Here is a 15872-nt window from a genome sequence, read left to right as displayed (position 1 = left end):
AACCAAACAAAGCAAACAATATAAACATTTCTATACTTAAGGCTGTAATGAGGCTTACAAAAGAAGTCCCTGATTTTGAAGATGGATTGGTTTTGAAACATAACCAGCAATGTAGTTGTTATTATTCCAAATGTGGTATTTTTTTTTCCTTTCTATGGGGGGTACCAGGCTTGAGGAACGGACAGCTGCACTTCATCCCATAGGCCTGGTAAGGCAGAACGGAGAGCCGAGAAGGGCCTGAGGCCTCCCAGGAAGCTGGCTGGGGAGACCAGAAGGCTGCAAAGCTGGCCAACGCTTGCCAGGTGGCTGTGGAGAGTCAGCTTCAGTCTCTACAAGCCGCCCATCCAGGCAGCTCCTGAACCAGATCCAGGCAACTGGGCCAAGTCCCCAAGGCTGTCTCTGGGACCAGAAGGTATAACCAAAGGGAAGCATGGATTTAAATTCCAGGGCATAAAAGAAAAGTTCAACGTATCTAAGAAGGTGCTGAAAATGACTTTTTTGTAAATGTCTGAAGGACACTGTCTTATACCAAATCATATACAATAAAATTTTAAATGAGCCTGAGTTCTGTTTCCATCCGTGCCCTGTGGAGCACATGTGACTTCAAAGGCAGCTCTGTAGGGTGCAGGGAGGAAGGAGTGTGCTTTTATTTCTCATTTTGGCACAAATCCATCAAACTATTTTTGATGGCTGGGAAACAAAACTTACATTCCCTCTAAATTCATTGCGTTTGGCAGATCCACCTTTGTTTTTCTACAGTGATGGCTTCCACTTCTTCAACCTTTGCATTCCTCTTACTTTGAGGCTTTATTTAGCAGGAAAAAAGGCAAGAATGATGCTAGATTTCAAGGGAAGCCTTAAATAGCCCAGTTCATTAAGTAGTCCCCTCCACAACTTCCCATTTCTTCTCCCCAACCCCTAATTTAAAACAGTTGTTTGGAAGACTTTTAAACCGGAAACATCCCTTTCATAGGAGACTTATGATGTAAAAAGGAGCTCGTGGTTTCATTTCAATGTGATGGGACCCCTTGGTGATGAGCAAATATAACTTCAACCTAATGAATGTGCCCAGTGGCTGTGTGTGTGTGTGTGTGTGTATGCACGTGTGCATGTGTGTGCGTGTGTGTGCCTGTGAGCTTCTAGAGACTCTGGAATTCCATTCATCATAAGAATTAGAGATGTTAGCATTGCTTTCAGCAATTCTGTCTCTTCTTTGCCACCATAGGACTGTTCCTTATGGCTTGCTTTTGAGATGTTTCCTTCATGATCTGTGTTTGTGCTGCCTTGCCCCGTCACCTCTCAACACTGCACTTCAGTGGAGACTGATGCAGGCTGTGCTGTTTCTATTTCTTTTTTAGAGATGTAGTCTTGCTCTGCTTCACAGTCTGGAGTACAGTCCTGTGATCATAACTCACTGCAGCCTCAAACTCCTGGGCTCAAACATCTTCCTGCCTCAGTCTCCTGAGTAGCTGGGACTACAGGTGCATGGCACCATGCCTGGCCAATTTTTAAAGCGTGTATTTTTGGTAACAATGGGGTCTTGCTATGTTGCCGAGATTGGTCTCAAACTCCCAGCCTTCAAGCAATCCTCCCACCTCAGCCTCCCAAAGTGCTGAGATTCCAGCTATGACCCACTATACTCGGCCTTGTTTTAATTTCTTTTGGACTATTTATTTCTGATCATTTTTATTGCTCTTTTCCAAACTCTACATTCCCCATCCTCTTTGAAACTTTGAATCCTGATGTGGTTGGGTGGTGGGTTCTGCCTAACTTGTTAAAAGTGACCCTAATGAGCCTGAAGTGGTTGGTTTCATTGCATTAGGGTCTTTTGACAGCTCAGGGAGAAACTGCCACTCTGTAAGCATTTATCACCTCTACTAGGGAAAAAAGGCCCAGGCCTGATTATAATGGTTCAGCAAGTGGAGGAGAAGATATTATTAGCTTCAATGTCTTTGGTATTGGACTTCTTTTCATTCCTGCATTAATAACTCATAATTTATTGATCTTTTCCCTAATCTTTGTTAGTGATGTTGCCTTAAATTATAAAGGACAGTAATACAATATGAGTAACAGTTCTATCAATATGCTAAAAGCTTTACCTCCTCCTACTCCTTCCTTTTTAATCAAAATAGGACCTTCCCTGAAGGATTGGGTTATGAGTACAATGAATTTATGTTGGTCTAGTAGGCAATATTATGATTTAAAAGCATTTCTCAATGGCCAAGTAGATAAGGAATTATATGAAATTCTACAAATACCAAGAGGTATTTCAGTGGTTTACAAATATTGTCTACCTTCTGTATGCATAAAATGTCATAGATTGGTGCCAGTGAACACACACACATATCTCAGGTGAGGATTGGCCTCAGAGAACTTACTGGTACATTCTAGAAGACAAACATTTAAAAAAAAAAGAACTTACATGAAATATTTACTAAACAACATAAGAAAACTTCAATGTTAGATTGGTTGGAGATATACATATACAACCAATTGGAGATTTTGTATATTTATATAATATATATAATTATATATGTTGAAGATTTTATGAATATATTGGTTTGACATGATATATATATATGTATTCTGATGATACATGATCATCAGAATTCAGAGAAGGGGAACAATAGATTGGATGAAGTTGAAGATGCCAATATGAAGGGGAAGGAAGAATTTGGATAATTTGGATACAGGGGAGCAAGGTGGGGAGAAGAAGAGTTCCAGGCATGGGAAATAACATCAGTAAATTCAAAAAGAAGGACTAAGTGGTGGGGATTTATGGAAGGGCAGGACGACTTGAGCTCAGGGCTCTTGTGACATAAAAGACTTAGTGAGCTTTTTACTGATATCTTCAGTGTATGAATAAAGTTGATGATAAAGAACTTTAAGAATATGCAGTTCTCTGTACAGATATGAAGTAGCGATTATCCTCAAATTATATTGTTGCTAGCTTAAGTAGTTTAGTCTATTTGCCAAAATTGAAAGAAAATTATGAAATCACAAGTACTTATATTTGCAAATACACTGGAGTGTCCCAAAGTGACAAAAAGCACAGATTTGTCTTTGACTTTGTACAGAATAAGATCTAGAACAGTGAGAATCTTGGCACTTGCTGGATTTTTAAGAGTTGCATGGATTTATTATATAGACATCCTTTGGTATCAACTTCAAAGGGATAGTATATGTGACTTTCCAGGCCACCTGTAGAAGGCAGTCTTCATTGTCCAGGGAAAGTGTTAAGCATTGATAAAATCCCACTGATATGAGATATTTCAAAAAAATTTCTGGCTTGTTATTAGAACCAGCCAAAATGATTTTATTGAGTATCTTCTATGACCCCAGCAGCCTACAAGAAAATATGTGGGACCCCTGATTCTTGATCCTACAGAACTTATTAGGAAGATGAGAGTATTCACTGGAGGAAAATTAGGAAATAAAGGCATATACAAGGAGGGAATACTTGAAGGGGGTATAAGTGGATGTCTTTGCTGCTGTTCTTTCTCTCATTTCCCTTTTCCTTAGGAAATTGATCTGTCATATTTTCAACTGCTATCTCTACTGGTGACTCAAATAGATATCTCTTCTGGATCCCCTACCCAGACACTGAGCATTTTTGCACCATCCTAAACTTCAGATCTCCAAACCCAAACTCTGTCTCTCCCAACCAGATTAAGTCTCATTTTCTGCCTTTTATAGTACCCTTCTTCTAATCACCCAGGCTCAAAATCATTGACTATTTCTGCACATCTGTACATATTTATATTTATCACTCGCCATGGCCACTTATTCTGGATTGTGAGTAGATCAAAAGAATAGAGAGATTTTTAATCAAGTGAGCCTAAATATGCAAAGCAAGTATGGAGGAGAGAAGGAAATGAAGTGAGACTCTCAGGTCGCTTCCGTGGAAGACACAGATGGTAGAGTTTTGACTTAGTGGCACTGAGATAGATCTGTTTCAGGGCAAGATAGAACAGTGGGAGAGATCCTGGCTGGGCGTGGTGGCTCATGCCTGTAATTCCAGTACTTTGGGAGGCTGAGGTGGGCGAATCACCTGAAGTCAGGAGTTTGAGACCAGCCTGGCCAACATGGTGAAACTCTGTCTCTATTAAAAATACAAAAACTAGCCAGGCATGGTGGTGGGCGCCTGTAATCCCAGCTATTCGGTAGGCTGAGGCAGGATAATTGCTGGAACCCGGGAGGTGGAGGTTGCAGTGAGCCGAGATCGCACCACTGCACTCCAGTCTGGGTGATAGAAAGAGACTGTGTCTCAAAACAACAACAACAACAACAACGACAACAACAACAACAGGAGAAATCCCCACATTCCTTGGCCTGAAAATGTATTTGTATGTACATTACCTGTTAACTTCCTTAATATTGGTATATCAAATTTTGATAGCGTTTTGCTTTCAAAGTTTTAGAAAAGCTTAGTTTTGAAATGAATTTGCAACTTTAAATTTGCATTTTCTATCACTTCATTTTGGTATCCTGGTGGGTTTACATGCAAAACACATCTATCTCCAGGCTGTCTAATGTGCTACTGTCAATTAGTGGAGTTAACTGTCATGTGTTGTGGGCTGTCTTTCCCCGGTGGCATTTAAACGGAGATGTCATCGCTATTTCAGATACTGAAGTTGTGAGCCTAGCATTGGGTAGGAGATTGGACTAGCTCTCTACGACTCATTCTAAGATTAGGATTTTCTAACTTGATAGTGATTCATAAGACAATTATTTCATAATGCATTTCTACTATTATATAGTGTGCACGTGATAGGCATACATTGATTTGGACTTTTCCTATGACAACTTGGAAGGCAGAAAGTTAAGCACTTAAAAATGATGTCCAAGGGTGGCAGGGTATTCATGAATTATACTATGATTGTTGAATTAAGCTAAAATAAATATTATCTTGATTTTATTTGCCAACATTTTTGGTAGGATGGAACTCAAGAGGTAGGGACTGAACCTTGGAAGAACGGGGATTGGCATGACCGTGGCATTAAAGTGATTAATCCCCTGACAATTAGCCTAAGTTTATAAAGTTATACAGTGTTAAGGGCTCAGGGTGTCTCTCCATAAGCAAGATAGAAAGGGTTCGAAAGAAATACCATTTCCTTCTTTGAACTGAAGCCATTTGAGATAAGGAATGAAAGAGTATAATTTTAAGGCATTTGGTAGATACTGTTAAAAAAAGTTTCAGGGTCAAACATACTTTAGAATTGTTCTCCTGGGGTTTTCAGTCAGGTCCAATGTTCCCAGTGTGATGTTTTCAGATGCCTCCTCTCTACTCCAGGGAGGAAGTCAGAAGTTATTGTATGAAGCCTGAAAATGTAGTTCCTTTAGATCCTGTGCCAGTATCCCATCATCATCTTGGGACAAAGAATATGGTAAACATCCACAGCTTACACAATAGAATGGAATAATTCCTTTGAACCAGATTAACCATAGGGAAAATGTCTTCATATCTTCATAGCAGCCAAAGCTGTGTTGTGTGTATTTAGCACTGACTTCAGACCTCACTTGGGCGTGTGTTCTTCCTCAGCAGGGCTTAGTTCTCCACAGGGAACTTCTTCACTCTAACCCTCTTGTATAGGTGGTCCTGGGTTTTTTTTTTGTTTGTTTGTTTTTGTTTTTGCTGTCATGAAATACTTTTGAAGAGTGCCAATCCCCAATAAATAGAGAAGGATGATGGGAGAGAGAACCGGTATTTTATGACTGCCCTAGTAATTAATAAGTGACCTAGGTAAGAATGGCCAGCAGGTGCTAAAATCAGTGAGTGAAAGATTGTTGAAGAATAGAGTATTCTCCAAGTATCAACCCTTGGACTACTTAGTTACAAAGATGAAATACACCTTTATGATGGGGAATACTTTAAACCAGTGATCAAATTTAAATATATATATATATATATATTTTTTTTTTTTTTTGAGACACAGTCTCACTCTGTTGCCCAGGCTGGAGTGCAGTTGTGCTATCACAGCTCACTGTAGCCTTGACCTCCTAGGCTTAGGTAATCCTTCTATCTCAGCCTCCTGAGTAGCTGGGGATATAGGCACATGCCATCATGCAGGGCTAATTTTTAAATTTTTGGTAGAGACAGGGTCTCCCTATATTGCCCAGGCCAAGCTGGTTTCGAATTCTGGTCTCAAGGGATCCTCCTGCGTCAGCCTCCCAAACTGCTGGGATTATAGGTGTAAGCCACTGTGCCTGGCTAAATTTAAACAATTTAACATCATTACTAGAGTAACAAATTGACATCATTTACCCATTGACTTATTCTCTGCCCATCACTTAGCATTCCTCTGCACTATGTTCCACCTGAATCGAATCATGAGGAAACAATTAGATAAATCCTCAAATGAGGTGTTATCCTCTTAGGAAATATCAGTCATTATAGACCAGAAAGGCTGGGGAGCTGTTTAAAGGAGATTGAAGAGATATGACATCTAAATGTAGGATGTGATCCTGGATCCCATCCTGGATCAGGGAAATAGCTATCAAGGACATTTCTTGGTCCATTTGGGGAAATTTGAAAATGGACTATATAATAGATAATGATATTGTATCAATGGTCAATTTCCTGAGTGTGATAATTATGCATATATAAGAGAATGTTTTTGTTTTTGGGAGATTCATGTTGAAGCATTTATGACTTAATTGTCATGATGCTTGCTACTAACTTTCAAGGAGTTCACATTTATACATGTAAATTATCTAAAACATGTATGGTAATATTCATTTATAATAAAAATAAATGTTATATATGTTATATTCAGTATATTACTCAATATAACTATATATGTTATATTCAGTATATTAATATAACTATATATGTTATATTCAGTATATTAATATAACTATATATGTTATATTCAGTATATTAATATAACTATATATGTTATATTAGGTATATTATAAATATTTGCTTTATACATGCACATATACACGTTTGTGTATGTATATAAAGCAAATATGCCAAAATGTTGGTGATTGGTGAATCTAGATGAAGGGTATCTTCATCACACTAGTTTTGAAGCTGTTCTGCAGGTTTGAAATTTTTCAAAATAAAAAGTTAGGAAGAAAGAACTTTGTGTTAGAGATGAGGTAGTGGAGAAAAATGTTGAGCTGTTAAATTCAGGTTCATGAGAAAATGACATGTTATTATTGTCGAATAAAGCAAAGCTAGAAGACATAGTATCCACAAAAATAAACTGTAAAGTGAGATTGATTTAGATCATCCAGAATTAACTATTTTTGGAGTAGAGAAAGGATTGCTGTTGGGCATCTTAGTCTCTCTCTTCTTTTGTTTCCATGATATTAGCTTTCTCATGTTGCAAGTCCTTAGCTCACAAGATTGTTGTAAGAATGACTGAGAAGATGTGTATGAATGTGCCCTGTAAGCGGTGAAAGTAATGTCTCTAAGCTTCTGTGTGTTTAGGATGTCACTTGTGCTGAACTGTAACACCCAATGTTGTATTTTGGGTTGTAACTTGTGCTGAAGTACAACATCCAGTGTTTGTATTTTCTGTAAATGACTATGCATTCATAGGAAAGAGAAACTTAATCAGTGGCTTTATTAAGACTCATTTCGCACATATGTAATTTAGAAAAAGAAAACTGACTCTGTTTCACTGAGATTAATATAGTTCTGCCCATGGCATATCTAAAACAGTGTCTAAATACATCTAACAAATAATAGTTTTTTTTTTCAGTAAAGAAACAAAATTTCACTTATTTTTAATGCTCATTTAGCCAGTTGCATTTATGGAAAATCTTTCCCCAGAGGTTGGAAAACTAGCAAACAGCAGCTTTAATATAAGTCAATAGAACATTAAGTAGAGAAAAGCTCGGAGTTACATACTGTGCTATTATCTTGTGATAATTTCAATTTAGGTTTCTTTTTAAGTATGCGTTCAGGATTTTACTGTTAGACTAAATGTAAAATGGAGTCAATGTCTGTGGAGTACTGACATGAACCTGGAGAGTGAACATTTTGCCCCTTCTCAGGGAAGCAGGCCAGAATATCTGTAAAATGGTGACACTTTGATCCTGACTGGAAGAAAACCATGTTGAAAGAACGATAAGGAAGGGATTATGGAACAACAAACATAAGTTGTCAGCTGGAGGAGATGTTCCTGTCAGGCATTGAACTTGATGAATTTCTTCAGCTGGTATAGACAGTTCAGGTGTAGGCTGTAGTTTTCATTGGTAGTGGCTGTGGGGTGCTGCATCAGCCAGACTGACACTAGGTTGCCATCCTTCTCAGTGGGCACATGAGGAAATCATAATGATGGCTATGTTAGCAACCACTGGGTAATTATTCTGTGCTAGGAGTGATGTTCAATGTTTTCTGTGTATTTTCTCAGTTAAACCTCACTATATCCCCAAGGTAGGTAAGAAATATTTCTAATATTCTTTTTTTATAGATCAGGTGGACTCAGGTTAGATAACTTATGTAAGGTCATAGAGATAATAGTGGCCAAGTTGCTACTTGAACCCAGGTTGTCTGACTCTAGAGCCTGTTTTATAACCACCACGCTATACTCAACTGATTCTCTAAAGTTGATATTTGAGAGAACAGACGAAAAAGATGTGGAAGCTTTTTAGCTATAGAGAGATGCGTTCAGCAATTATTGAGTAAAAGGGATTGGAATTACTCTCTCAACGTAACATACTAAGAATAACTAGGCAATATACAGGACAGAACAGTTGTCAGACATTAGGCAAGCAGCACAGACAGTGACCTTTCAGAGAAGGCAAACAAACGAGATTGTTGCAGCTTGCTGCCTGGAGAGAGTTCTAGGCTGAGGCACAGGAATACATATTATATTCCTAGACATATAACAGAGCCCAGGAATTACCCTAAGTTGAGGAGACAGAGTTCAGAGGTTGGAGAGGCTAAGGCTGCTAGAATTCACAGGGCCAGATCTTGGTTAGAAGAGATCTAACCAAGGTTAGGAGAACAGAGAGGTGACTCTGGAGATCTGCTGAGTTTTCAGTGAGGAAACTCCTGAGGCTAGAGAAAGATGCAGGAGAGAATCAAGAATTGGGTGCAGTCATCCAGGAGCTCAATAGTTTTTTTTTTTTCCCCTATCACCCAGAGTAGAAAGGCCCTGGTTCTCAGGGAACCATTGTCCCCTGGTGGGTCTCATGGTGGAGCCAAATTTGCCCTTGACCAAAAGTTCTTCTGGTCTTACTTGGCAGATCTTAAGAGCAAGCCATGGAAGGAACAGGTTGTATCCAAGTAACTTTATTGCACCCAACTGAAGCTCAGCAATATTTAAAAGTTTAAAAAGCTCCAGCACCAACAAAGTAACATGTATATTTCTGAAATCCAATAAAAATTACCGGTCATTCAGGTTGGGTGCTGTGGCTCACACTTGTAATCCTAGCATTTTGGGAGGCTGAGGCAGGAAGATTGCTTGAGCCCAGGAATTCATGACCAGTCTGGACAATACAGTGGGACCCCCATCTCTGGAAAACCATTTAAAAAGTTGCTGGGATTGGTGCGGCACACCTGTAGTCCCAGCTGCTCAAGAGGTTAAGGTGGGAGGATTGCTTAAATCCAGGAGTTTGAGGTTGCATTGAGCTATGATTGTGCCACTTCACTCCAGCCTGAGTGACAGCAAGGCCTTGTCTCCAAAAAGTAAAAAGAAAAAGAAATTACCAGGCATTCAAAGAAGCAGGAAAATGTGACCCATAATGAGGAGAAAAACAGTATATAGAAAAAGGCCTAGAAATGACACAGATGATAGAATTACTAGACAAGGACTGCTATGGATTGAATTGTGACCCTCCTCATCTTGACCAAATCCGTATGTTGAAGTCCTAACTCTTAATGTGATGATAATTGGAGATGGACACTTTGGTAATTTGGTAATTAGTGTTAGGTGATGTTATGAGAGTGGGGCCTTTATGATAAGATTAATAACTTTATAAGAAGAAGAAGAGAGAGATACAGATTATCTTTTTTACATGTACTGTGTGAGAACACAGTGAGAAGGAGCGATGTGCAAACCAAAAAGAGGGCTGTCACCAGGAAATGAATTGGTTGGCAGCTTGAGTTTGGACTTCCAACCTACAGAATGGTAAGAAATAAATATCTGTTGTTTAAGCCACCCAGTCTATGGTATTTTGTTATAGGAGCCTGAGCTAATACAAGGACATTAAAAGAACTATTGTAAATATACGGCATATGTTCAAGTATGTAGAGGAAAAAAAAGAGTATGATAAAGAGAGTCATGGAAGATATAAAATAGACATGCATTAAATTTCTAGAGTTGAAAAAATACGATACAGAAGATACATGAGAGGGATAAACAGCAACCATTAGTAAACTTGAAGATATAGCAATTATCTAAAATGAAACAAGAAAAAAGAAGACTAAAAAGAATTAACGGAGCATCAGTGAGTAGTGGGACCGTAGAAAATAGCCCATCATGTTTATAATTATAGTCACAATAGGAGTGGAAGGAAAGAAACATACCTTAAAAAATAATGGCTAAAAAATTAAGAGCGGAGGGGGAAGGAACAGAAAAAAATCTAAAGAAATAGTGGCTGAAAAGTATCCAAATTTGCTGAAAATCGTCATCCCACAGACCCAAAATTTCAATAAGCTCCAGTTAGAAGAAAGTGAAAAAAAACTACACCAAGGCACATCATAACCAAAGCAGTCAGAGACAAAGGACATTATGCACAGAACAAAAGTGATATTGAGCGAACTCCTTGTTGGAAACAATGCAAGTTGGAAGACAATGGAGCAGCACCTTTAAGGCACTGAAAGAAAAAAAACTCTCACCTAGACTTCCATACAAAGTGAAAAAAAAATTAAAGAATAGATGAAATAAAGACCTTCCCAGACACACAAAAGCTGAAAGAATTTGTCACCAGCTGACCATCAGTACAGGAAATGTTAACAGAAGGATTTTAGACAGAAAGAAAATGATACCAGATGGAAACTGAATCTGCACAAAGAAATAAAAAGCACTAGAAAAGGTAAATATGAACATAAATACAAAAGACTTCTTGTTTTTAAACATATCTTTAAAAAACAATTAACTGTTTAAAGCAAATATTATAACAAGGTATTATGGTAGTAAAATCTTTGACAATAGTAGCACAAAGGCCAGGAAGGGGCAAAAGGGAAAAAGTGTCATGAAGTTATTATAATATATATAAAGTGGTATAATAAAACTTGAAGGTAGACTGTATTAATGTAAAGACGTTTATTACAAAACTTAATGAAATGCCTAAAGAAACAACATAAAGAGATATAGCTAATAAGCCAATAAAGAAGATAAAAAGGAATCATAAAAAACACTTAATTAAAAAGAAGTTAAAAATGAGCAAAAAGGAACAAAGAACAGCTTGGAAAAATAGAAAACAAATAGCATGACGATATGTTTAAACTCAATCATGTTAATAGCCACATTAAATGTAAATGGTCTAAACTCTGTCAATTAAAAGACAGGCTCTGTCAGACTGGATTAAAAAAAAAAAGCAGGACCCAACTTTCCATTGGCTAAAAGAAATCTAATTAAATATGAAGACACAGATAGGGTAAAAGTTAAAGGATGGAAAAAGATATAGCATGCCAGCGTTAATCAAAGAAAGGTGGAGTAGCTGTATGCATATGGGACAACGTATATTTCTGAGTAAGGAATATTACTAGGAATAAAGAGGGTAATTTCAAAATGATAAAGGAATCATTTTCTCAAGAAAACATAGCAATCCTAAATGTGGTTGAAGTTTCTAATCCTAAACTGAAAGAAGAAATAGCCAGACCACCATTTAGGTGGAGATTTCAACACTTTACTCTTGATAATTGCTAGAACAAATAGACAGAAAATCAGTAAGAATACAGAATAATTGAACAACACTATAATCAACATGATCAAATTGACGTTTATAGAACGTCCTATCTCACAACAGCAGAATGCAGATTCTTTTCAAGTGCACACAGAACATTTACCAAGATAGACCATATTTTGGGCCATAAAATAAATCTTAATCAATTTAAAAAGATTTAAGTCATTCAGGGTATGTTTTCTGACCACAGTGGGATTAAATTAGAAATTAATAACAGAAAGATATCTGGATAATCCCCAAATATTTGGAAACCACACAACACACTTGAATAACTTGACTCAATACAAGAAAAAATCACAAGTGAAATTAGAAAATATTCTGAAGTAAATGAAAATTAAAACAACATATTAAAACCCACAACAACAATTTGTGAGTTACCAATAAACAATGCTTAAAGGGAAATTAATAGCATTAAAAGTGTATTATATTAGAAAACTAGAAGGTTCTAAAACCAATGACTTAAGCTTCAACCATAAGAAACTAGAAAAAGAAGAGCAAGTTAAAGCAAAAGTAAGCAGAAGAAAGGAAATAATAAACTATAGGAGCAGAATCAATGTCATAAAAAACAGAAAAATAATAGAGAAAATCAAGGAAAGCAAAGGCTAGTTTTCTTTTTACTTTATTAAAATACTGAGCTTATTTTACATGTATATTTTTGTCTTCCCACTATTTCCATGTCTGACCATTGGTACTACTATGTATGCAGTACATACATACTTTAAGCATGTATGGAATGTTAACATTCCACACAGACTAAAAACCAAGGAAAGGGTGGAGTTCCATTTTTACAAACTAAATGACATTTTGGACAACACATTCTGGGCAATGGGACCTGGACAACATTTATCAAACATGGTAAGGAAAGTTCTCACTCTGCATTATAAAAAGGACAGCCAGATATCATCTGTTACAGAAATGAAATAAGATGGAAAATTTTTAACAAACTGTTAACACTATTTTCTTGAAGACACTTCATCCACTGCCAGAGATCTGAATAGCCTCCTGGTCAGTCATCCAGAAGCAACTCTTCACATAATTGATGAACTTGGCTTCCACTTTGGGAAGAGAACCACCTTTTTCTGTGTTTGCTTGCATTTTTGCTTTAATGTCTTCTACAGAATTAGGTCCTTTTGCTGTTTTAGGAGTTTTTTCTTTTTTCTTTTTTTTTTTTTTAGGATTCTCGTCCTTTTGATCTTGGTGTTGATGGTTTTGAGTCTTTTCCATGGTGGAAATGATTTTTGTGCATTTTTGGCTGGAGCATCTCATATAGATTTCTTCACTGGCACTTTTTCTTCAGTTTCCTCATCACCAAAATCTCCTCCTCCTCCTCTTCCCTCCTCCTCCTCTTCCTCCGCCTCCTCCTTCTTCTTATTCTTATTCTCCTTCTCTTTCTCCTTCCTCTTCCTCCTCCTGCTCACCCTCCCTCTCCTCCTCCTTCTTCTTCAGCAATGGCAGCAAGTTTTACTTTTTTTCTGGGGAAATTTGTTACCACTTCCAGGGGCAGATCACTTTCCAGATACACTTAAGAGTTTCACATCCTCCTCCTTTTCGTCTTCTGACTCTGCATCTTCCTCCACAGATACTAAATACTGTCTATGAATATGTACAGGCCCTGAACCACACTTCAACTGTAAGACTGGGTGGTGTAATTTCAAAGCCCTCAAGGGAAATCATTGGCTGTACAGACATTTTCAATTTTTTTCTTTTTTTTTTCTTTATTATACTTTAAGTTCTAGGGTACATGTGCACAATGCGCAGGTTTGTTACATAGGTATACATGTGCCATGTTTGTTGGTTTGCTACACCCATCAACTCGTCATTTACATTAGGTATTTTCCTAATGCTATCCCTCCCCCAGCCCCCCACCCCCTGACAGGCCCCAGTGTGTGGTGTTCCCCACCATGTGTCCAAGTGTTCCCATTGTTCAGTTCCCACCTATGAGTGAGAACATGTGGTGTTTGGTATTCTGTCCTTGTGATAGTTTGCTTAGAATGATCACTTCCAGCTTCATCCATGTCCCTGCAAAGGACATGAACTCAACTTTTTTATGGTTGTATAGTATTCCACGGTGCATATGTGCCACATTTTCTTAATCCAGTCTATCACTGATGGACATTTGGGTTGGTTCCAAGTCTTTGCTATTATAAATAGTGCTGCAATAAACATATGTGTGCATGTGTCTTTGTAGTAGCATGATTTATAATCATTTGGGTATATACCCAGTAATGGGATCACTGGGTCAAATGGTATTTCTAGTTCTAAATCCTTGAGGAATCGCCACACTGTTTTCCACAATGGTTGAACTAATCTACACTCCCACCAACCATGTAAAAGCCTTCCTATTTCTCCACATCCTCTCCAGTATCTGTTGTTTCCTGACTTTTCAATGATCGCCATTCTAACTGGCAATGGTATCTCATTGTGGTTTTGATTTGCATTTCTCTGATCACCAGTGATGATGAGCATTTTTTCATGTGTCTGTTGGCTGCATAAATGTCTTCCTTTGAGAAGTGTTTGTTCATATCCTTTCCCACTTTTTGATGGGGTTGTTTGTTTTTTTCTGGTAAATTTGTTTAAGTTCTTTGTAGATTCTGGATATTAGCCCTTTGTCAGATGGGCAGATTGCAAAGATTTTCTCCCATTCTGTAGGTTGCCTGTTCACTCTGATGATAGTTTCTTTTGCTATGCAGAAGCTCTTTAGTTTAATTAGATCCCATTTGTCTATTTTGGCTTTTGTTGCCATTGCTTTTGGTGTTTTAGTCATGGAGTCTTTGCCCATGCCTATGTCCTGAATGGTATTGCCTAGGTTTTCTTCTAGGATTTTTATGGTTTCAGGTCTAACATTAAGTCTTTAATCCAACTTGAATTAATTTTTGTATATGGTGTAAGGAAGGGATCCAGTTTCAGCTTTCTACACATGGCTAGCCAGTTTTCCCAGCAGCATTTATTAAATAGGGCATCCTTTCCCCATTGCTTGTTTTTGTCAGGTTTATCAAAGATCAGATGGTTGTAGATGCATGGTGTTGTTTCTGAGGGCTCTGTTCTGTTCCATTGGTCTATATATCTGTTTTGGTACCAGTACCAGCCTGTTTTTACTGTAGCCTTGTAGTATAGTTTGAAGTCAGGTAGCGCGATGCCTCCCACTTTGTTCTTTTTGCTGAGGATTATCTTGGCTATGTGGGCTCTTTTTTGGTTCCATATGAACTTTAAAGTAGTTTTTTCCAATTCTGTGAAGAAAGTCAGTGATAGCTTGCTGGGGATAGCATTGAATGTATAAATTACCTTGGGAAATATGGCCATTTTCATGATATTGATTCTTCTTATCCATGAGCACGGAAAGTTCTTCCATTTGTTTGTGTCCTGTTTTATTTTGTTTAGCAGTGGTTTTTAGTTCTCCTTGAAGGGGTCCTTCACATCCCTTGTAAGTTAAATTCCTCGGTGTTTTATTCTGTTTGTAGCAATTGTGAATGGGAGTTCACTCATGATTTGGCTCCCTGTTTGTCTGTTATTGGTGTATAGGAATGCTTGTGATTTTTGCACATTGATTTTGTACAGACATTTTCAAAGTTGCCAGTGTTACTTTAATTGGACTGCATTTGTAATTCATTGCCTCCGCTTCAACAATGTGCAATTCATCCTTTGCACGAGTCCCTAACCTGACTGTTCTTAAAGATAATTGGTTCTCATTTTCATCAGTATCCACTTTAAAGTGATAATCTTTGTTGGTTCTGGGGCCTCAGGGGGCTCATGTCCATGTCCACTGAACCTTCCATGGGGTGGTGGCATATGCTTAGGTAGGAGAGAAGATGGATGGAGATAAATGATTACTGCTCCAGAGAAGAGCTGTACAGGACAGAATCACACCAGGGCTAGTTATTTGAGAGTATGAAAATCGCTAAATAGGCAGAATGATTAAGAAAAAAAGATAGGGAACAAAGAACCAATACCAGGGATGACAGAAATGACATTACTACAGATTGTATAGATATTAAAAGAATAGTAAG

The 15872-nt window shown here is 37.8% G+C and overlaps 2 protein-coding genes and 1 long non-coding RNA gene across 4 annotated transcripts in view; 2 read left to right on the top strand and 1 right to left on the bottom strand.

Moving 5' to 3' along the window:
• The window catches only part of C10H10orf113 (chromosome 10 C10orf113 homolog), a 34221-nt gene extending 27502 nt beyond the window's left edge, over positions 1-6719 (top strand). Inside the window, exon 3 of the mRNA XM_054660811.2 lies at positions 204-6719. Within this exon, the coding sequence (XP_054516786.1) occupies positions 204-504 (301 nt within the window). The 3' untranslated portion in view covers positions 505-6719. The remainder of the gene's footprint in view (positions 1-203) is intronic.
• The window catches only part of LOC134806983 (LIM zinc-binding domain-containing Nebulette), a 214141-nt gene that overhangs the window by 47983 nt on the left and 150286 nt on the right, over positions 1-15872 (top strand). The window lies entirely within an intron of this gene.
• The window catches only part of LOC129136258 (uncharacterized), a 66275-nt gene that overhangs the window by 41180 nt on the left and 9223 nt on the right, over positions 1-15872 (bottom strand). The window lies entirely within an intron of this gene.

Source organism: Pan troglodytes, chromosome 8 (assembly GCF_028858775.2).
Source record: "Pan troglodytes isolate AG18354 chromosome 8, NHGRI_mPanTro3-v2.0_pri, whole genome shotgun sequence".
Taxonomy (NCBI): domain Eukaryota; kingdom Metazoa; phylum Chordata; class Mammalia; order Primates; family Hominidae; genus Pan; species Pan troglodytes.
Note: the sequence above shows the minus strand (reverse complement) of the source record. Positions and strands in the feature narration are given on the sequence as shown.